We start from the raw sequence: 7,540 nt of genomic DNA on the forward strand, positions 1-7,540 counted from the left end.
TAAATACATTATTATTTATTTTATTGAAAAAAAAAAAAAATACTATATTTTAATATTTTTTTTTGTTATTATTAATTATTTTTAATTTTATGATTTAATTTGTTAATTAAGTACCAATTTTATAAAAAATACCATTTAATAAAAATATATTTTTAATTGTTTATAAAATCTAATTTTTTTAATTTTATGCTATATAAATTAAAAAAAATTATAATAATTTAATATTTCTGTATTCTTATTTAGATTTTTATGGTGAAATAAATTATTAAAGTTTTTATATATATTTTTTTATATTAAAAATATTTCAATCATTAAAATAATTAACTTAATATTAAAAAGAAATAAAAAAACATATTACTTTTATGAAATTAAAAATATTTTAATTAATTTAACTTTATGGATTAGTAAATTAAAAGCATTCAATCATGATTTAAAATTTAGACTAAATTATATAAAGAAAATTATGAGCATTGTTTATCTTTATATATACAATATATATTTAAGTTTTTTGTATTAATTAGTTTAATAAAAAATATATTTACTTAATATATTTAAAAATATTAAATTTGTATATAATGAAATCCTTTAATATAAATATTTTTTATTTTTTTATATTAATTTTAATTTATTAAAAATCTAAAAATAAAAAACTCTTATGTTAAAAAAAATCTAATATAAATAGTAAAAATATACATATAAATATTAAAATATTGTGAATATAATAATTTTTTATTTTAGTGTATTATTTTTTAAGTATTAATATTATCATAAAAAAATTATTTTATCCTATTATATAATATTTGATTATTTATTAATCAATAAACTCTTTACCTTATTATAATATCTATTAATTCTGTTAATTAGTTTTCTAAATTATTTTTTATTAGAAATTTTTAATACTTTGCTAGAAATTATATATATTTGATTATTATTTTCTTCTTCATCTTCATCATCTTCCTCAGAATCCTGTATTTCATATTATTATTATCATTTAGAGATATTTTTTAAATATTAATTAATCCTTTATTTAATATTCATCATCTAAATGCATTTAAAATAGTAGTTAATTATTTTTTTAAAAATTTTATATGTTTCCTCCTCCTATTTTAAAAATAAAAATATTTTTATATATAAAAATAGAATATTAAAATTTTGATTAATAAAATATCATATAAAATAAAAGATATGTAAATAAAGAATATATTAAAAATAAATAAACTAATAATAAAAATATATATTTTACCTCCTCTAATACATGGTTTTATTAAATTATTTATTTATAATTTAAGTTCTTATTAATTAATATTATTAAGTGTATTCTATTGACTAAATGAATTCGTACTATTTTAAAGATTTGTTTATATAATTTAATTTTGACTATTTTTAAGTAAATAGTTCTATTCTTAACTATTTTTATAGTGATTTTATTTCTCTTCTATTTATTAATCTATTTGAACTTTGTAATTTTAAAGTTTTTAAAATAAAATATTTTTATCTTTTATTAATTCTGCATTTTGTTTTTATATATCTACTATATTATTAATGATATCTTTATTTTGAGAATTCCTAGAAGTTTAATTATTTTATTTTTTATATATATTTTTTTTACTATTTTAATTAATTTATTTATTATTTTAAGTTTGTTATTTCTTCGTTTTTTTCAAAAATTTATTTTTCTTTTTCTTATTCGAATTAAATTCTTTAAGTTTTTTATTTTTTCTAATTTTATAATTTTTTAATTAAAAAAATATATATTATTTATTTTTACAATAATTTAGTTTTTAATAATTATTTAATTTTAATTCTCTTATATTTTTTCAAAAGAATATTTTTTCAATTTAGAAATAATTTATTAATATTTAAATACAATTTAATTTATTTAATTTTTTAATATGTTTATTTAATTTGTTTATTGTTCATTTTCTATACTCAAATTATGTATTTTCTTACCTTAATTATGTATGATTTCTTATAATTATAATAGCTATTCTTCTAATTTTTTCTCATAATTTCCCTCTATATTTTCATTTATTATTGTATTTGCTATATCTTCCACTATTTTAACGACATCGCCCTATATTTTTTTTATATTTTTTTTAACATATATATATATATATACTTCATCCGAAAAAGAATATTTGTTAGAATCAAATATATTACTTTTATCAACACTTTCTTCTGTTTAAAATAGAATTTCTTCATTTTTTTCGAAAAAATCTTTAAAGGAATTATCAATTTAATCTTATTCCAGTAAAAAATTATCACTTTTGCTCTTCTAAAATATTAAAATATAAATAAAAAAATATTTAAAGTATAAAAAAAATCTTATACTTCAATATTCCCTAAACAATCTTTATAAGAATGTAATTCATTTTTAATAATATTTTCATTCAAAGTATCAATATATTATATATATTAATTAATTTTTTAAAATATATTATGTGATTATTCAATATAGGAATTTTTACAAAACTTTTCATCATCATCATTTTAATCTGCAAAAAATTTCTATCTTATATTAAAAAAGTCTAACTATTATTTAATCAATTCGAATTATTCTAAAAACTAGGCCAAATTTTACTAAATAATATATTTTTCTTGTCTTTCTTTTTATAAATTAATTTGGAAGTATTTATTTTATTCTTCTAGTTATTTTTTAGATTCTTCTATATTATCTTTAAGCTTTTTTTTTAAAAAAAATAAATAAATTGGAAATATTTAAAAACGAAATCTAATTAAATAAAATATTATATAATATAAATACTTAATTACTATTTAATTTTCATTTTATTTATTTATTAGTTCAATCTCTAAATCTAATTTAATTTAATTTACTTATTCGAATTTTTATTTAAATTTTAAATATTCGAGGTGTATTTAAAGAATTTTCTTTGATTAACTTTATCCTCCTATATTATTTTAAAAATTTAAAATTTTACTTCCTCTTCTCTCACCTTCTTATAATTTTTTTCCATTAGATCCTTCTTCCATTATTTAAATCTAAAGTGCCTAAATAACTTCTTCTTAATATTTAATTTTATTGCTTGCTTAATCCAATAATGTATATAACTCTTTAGAACTTTTCTCCTCGTTTTTTTTAGCTTAATTTTTAATACTTTTAGCCCTAAACCCAAACCTTAAAGTTTATAAAATTTCTTTATCATTATATGTACACATAGAAATATTTATTACAAGAGTTGTTTTTGCATTTCCTCCTAAAGATTCTTGAAGAATTCTTGTAAGTTTTGAATCTCTGTATGGGACATGTTCTTTTCCACCTGATGTTAGGGCATTTATTACCATTCCTAAACATGTTAATGACTTATTTATATTTTTAGCCTCTTCTAATTATTAGCCTGATACATTTGTTTTACTTAACTTTTTTTTTATATTATATTATTTAGTTATTTTTTTTAAAAAAAAATCGGACTTTTTCACTTCCTGCTAAATCTACGAAATATAATTTACTTATGGTAGTAGTATCTGTACTTGTATTTTTTTTAAATATTTGTAAATAGAACAAGCTGTGAGACCGTGAAGATCGCTCATTCATTCTTGTTGCAGCTTAAGTTCTATTCGATGAGCCTGTTTTCATTACTTCACGCATTTCTTCGACTGAAGTAACAAATATTTCCGAAGCATCTTATATGTAAATTCCCTTTGTTTTACTTTCTTTGACTTGAAGATTAGATTTCTTCGCTTTTTTTTTTTTTTTTTTTTTTTAACGTATTTTTTTTACTGTCTACTAGATCCACAATTTTTTCATTGTATATTTCTATGAAAGAAACTCGTATTTAAAATTCTAAATCTTCACTAGAATTTATAATTATATCGAATATTTTTTCCATCATCCTTGGTATTAAACCTTTTTTTATTTTCTTAATAATTTATTTTTATTAAAAAAACCTTTTGTTTCTTCTGTAAAATTATCAGGACCCTTTTTTTAAAAATCAAATATTTAAACAAAAATAATGTGTTTAAAAAATAAAAGTATTTTATGAATAAATTTCAAAATAAATAAATGAATTACTTCCATTGTAAAAGTTTTTCCTGAGCAAGTTTATCCATAACAAAATATTGTTCCATTGTAACCGGCCATAACGCCTATATTTATTTATTTATATATTATAATATTGTTAAAAAAGTTTTATAAAATTCAATTTTTTTAAAAAAATAGAACTTTCTATAACAGGAATTGCAATAGTTTCAAATGCTTCTTTTTGGCAAATATTAGGATCTAAAATTCTATCAAATGTAAATTCTTACGGTTTTTCGTTTCCAACTGTAATTGTTATATTTTTATCGTCATACACTACGCATTATTCACCCCCTGTTGATTTTTCTAATTAATTTAATGGTCTCATTCTACATATAACTCTTATGTTTGCTGAATCATCATTGTTGATCATTTTATGCTTTATTTTTTGTGTAAAAATTAATGTTTTAAATATTTAATTATAGAAAATTTACTTTGTATTATAAAAAAATTATAAAAATACTAAATTAATTTTTTAAAAAAAATTTAAAAATTTTATTTATTATGTAATATACTAAAAATTATTTTTTATTAAAATTAAAATATATAAATTAAAATAATACAGAAGAAAAATAAAAATATAAATAATTACTAGTGCAAATTCCTTTTCCATAACATAAATTTGGTCAAGCAAATTAATTATTACAGAATTTAATATAATCAGAAGGAATTTTTTTTACCTTGTTTCATTAACTTAATTACTATAAAAACACTCTTATCATTAATTGTATGCTTAATTGCAAGATAATTATTTTTTACAAAGCATTGATTTTCAAGATATAAATTGCCAAAAAGCATATTATTTATCTTTTAAGATACTAGTATTAAAGCATCTTGACTATAGTCCTGTATATTCTCCTGCTTTAGTCAAAGAATTCGATTTTTTCATAACTTATCATCCATCACATGCTGCTTCATATTCATTATTGACACACTAATTACTAAAAAGACAACAAAATCTATTTATTTACCATAATTTAAATATTAGTATTAATTCCAATGAAGAAAAATCATTCAGAATACCAATAAACCAAAAAAGGTGAATTTTAAAACAAATAAATTGCATGAATCCATATTTTTTTTTTTTTCTTAAAATTTAGTAAACTAAGAGATGGAAAATCCTTAAAATGCTTTTCCGGAAAAACGAGAGTTTAATTAATTTTATAAATAAATGTATTTACCCATAAAATTACTTGATCTTAAGCAAATTGCTTGATCTTAAACTGTAGTCTTTAGATTACGAGCACAATCCTGCCTATGCTAATTCAGGCTCTATTGTAATATGCTGCTAATATATAAAACAAATTCAGTATTTAATATATGATTGTAATGCGAGAATAGGGATTTTAACATTTTATTTAGAACCGCAATAATTAATTTGATAATAAGAATCTAATTTTAAGTATTATGTTAATAATTTTACATTAAACATTAATTATAATTATCCGCAAGAAGCATGAATCAAATATTTTTCAATGAATTTCTTGCAGATAAGTGATTTTTATTTAAGTTAGAATAATCGAAAAGTATTATTATGGGTATTCATTCATTATCGTTATCTACTTATTTATAATAAGTCTGAAATTTTAACGATTAATGATATTTCTTGATATATACAGTATCTAAAACATAATCGTTGGACTAACCCATATTTATCAAAAGTATCTATCTTATGACAATGTTATTAATTCTTTTTAAGATTTTCATTTAATATGGTAAAACTTTATTAGAACTATAAAATTGTTAAAAACAGAATAGAAATGATTGCTATCTTTTTAATTCTATTAATTTTTTTTTTTAATAATTTTTTTATTTAATTTTCTAGATTAAATAATTAAAATTTTAAAAATATACAACTAATAGTTTCTAAATTAAGAATTCAAGTGTCTATTTTTAAATAAAATGTTTAAAGATTTGTTAATATATAAATAATTTAAATCACTCAAAAAAAAAAAGTTCGAATTTTATTTTTTAAAATATAAAAAAAAATATTTATTATAATTGATAACTATTAATAAAAAGTAATGTTTATTTTAAAATACATTTACTTATATAATAAAAAAAAGATAAAAAATTTAAATAAATTTAAAATATAAATAAAAATACTATAAATAAAATATTTTAATTCATTAAAAAGAAAAATATTAAATAGTTTAAAAAAATAATTAAATCGATAAGTAAATTGTTTAAATACTAAATACAAAAAAAAAATATATGTATATAATTTAAATTAATTGAAATTTAACAAATAATAATAAAAATAAAATATTAAAATAATAATAAAGAAAAAATATAAATTTATATTTAACATTTATAAATAAAATATCTTTTTTCTTTTTAATAATTAAATAAATAAATATTTTGTAAAAGAAAAAAATAGCTAATATTTATTAAAATATAAAAATAAATATAATAATATATATATATATATATTTATATATATATATATAAAACTATATTTATATATATAGATATTTTTAATTTACTTTATATTTTAAACTTTTTAAATTTAAAAAAACATTATTATTATTTAAATATTAATATTTTTTTATTAAATTATTATCAATATATTTGAAAACATTAAAAATTAATAATTAAAATTTAGTTTTTTAAGTTCGAAATAATAAAGTAAAATAAATTTTTAGTCCATAATATAAATATTATATCTTAATTAATAATAATTTTTTTTGAAATATTATATGACATCGAAGTATATATTTATTTTTTATAATTATTTAACAATATATTTATTAATATTTATTTTTTATTTTTATCCATATTGTATAATAGTTTTCATTTTTTTTTTCTTTAAAATTATAAATATTTCTATTTTTTTTTTATATAATTTTTTGAACAATTTAATATTTTTACTTTTAATTTAACTCGAAATTAAAATGTATATAGTATTAATAACAAAAAATGTATTATGGAATTTTTTTTTAATTGATTATGTCTTTAAAAAAAATTAAACAAATATAATAAAAATACATTAAATTAATTTATATAAAATATATAAAAATACAAAAATAAAAAAAATTATTTAAAAAAATATTAATTTATATACTTTTTTCTAAGGATAATGTAAAAATATTTATGATACTAATAATTTTATTAATATAAAATATATATTAAATCAATTATAAATTTAGAAAAGTGTCATAATATTAATTTTAGCAACCTTTTTTAAAAATAATTAATACTTCTTTTTACAATATAAAACTTATGTTATATAATTAAGATATTTTATTTAATATTGGTGTTGTAATTTATTCACATAAATACATTAATTATTTTAAATATATACACATATATATATATATATATATATATATATGTATATATATATAAATTATATTTCTTTATTATAGATTTCTTTCTTGTTTATTTATTATATTCTATATATGAAATCGTATTTTTCATTCCAAATTTTTCAATAGTTTTTAAGACATCTAATTATTCCACAAATTTTAAGAATATTCCTACAAATTTTACAAAATCCACTTG

General features: G+C 15.6%; 1 protein-coding gene across 1 annotated transcript, besides 12 other annotated features; it reads right to left on the minus strand. All coding sequences in view use genetic code 6, as the record gives it.

The window, feature by feature from the left end:
- Positions 1–111: 111 nt before the first annotated feature.
- Positions 112–145: a microsatellite.
- Positions 146–663: 518 nt separating this feature from the next.
- Positions 664–708: a microsatellite.
- Positions 709–1,582: 874 nt separating this feature from the next.
- Positions 1,583–1,638: a microsatellite.
- Positions 1,639–1,753: 115 nt separating this feature from the next.
- Positions 1,754–1,801: a microsatellite.
- Positions 1,802–1,918: 117 nt separating this feature from the next.
- Positions 1,919–1,972: a microsatellite.
- A 305-nt stretch (positions 1,973–2,277) lies between these two features.
- Positions 2,278–2,323: a microsatellite.
- A 695-nt stretch (positions 2,324–3,018) lies between these two features.
- Positions 3,019–4,409, minus strand: IMG5_106460 (kinesin heavy chain, putative; the record flags this gene model as incomplete). The annotated part of the gene is made up of 6 exons (XM_004035032.1): positions 3,019–3,378; positions 3,431–3,699; positions 3,740–3,865; positions 3,907–3,937; positions 4,031–4,104; positions 4,181–4,409. Coding segments are annotated over 6 exons (1,089 nt in total), but the record flags the coding sequence as incomplete, so codon positions are not given.
- Positions 4,410–5,821: 1,412 nt separating this feature from the next.
- Positions 5,822–5,854: a microsatellite.
- A 428-nt stretch (positions 5,855–6,282) lies between these two features.
- Positions 6,283–6,330: a microsatellite.
- A 101-nt stretch (positions 6,331–6,431) lies between these two features.
- Positions 6,432–6,511: a microsatellite.
- Positions 6,444–6,506: a microsatellite.
- Positions 6,444–6,511: a microsatellite.
- Positions 6,512–7,332: 821 nt separating this feature from the next.
- Positions 7,333–7,383: a microsatellite.
- The last annotated feature ends 157 nt before the right edge of the window (positions 7,384–7,540 follow it).

The sequence above is a fragment of the Ichthyophthirius multifiliis genome (genome assembly GCF_000220395.1).
Source record: "Ichthyophthirius multifiliis unplaced genomic scaffold scaff_1120509250879, whole genome shotgun sequence".
NCBI classification, from domain to species: domain Eukaryota; phylum Ciliophora; class Oligohymenophorea; order Hymenostomatida; genus Ichthyophthirius; species Ichthyophthirius multifiliis.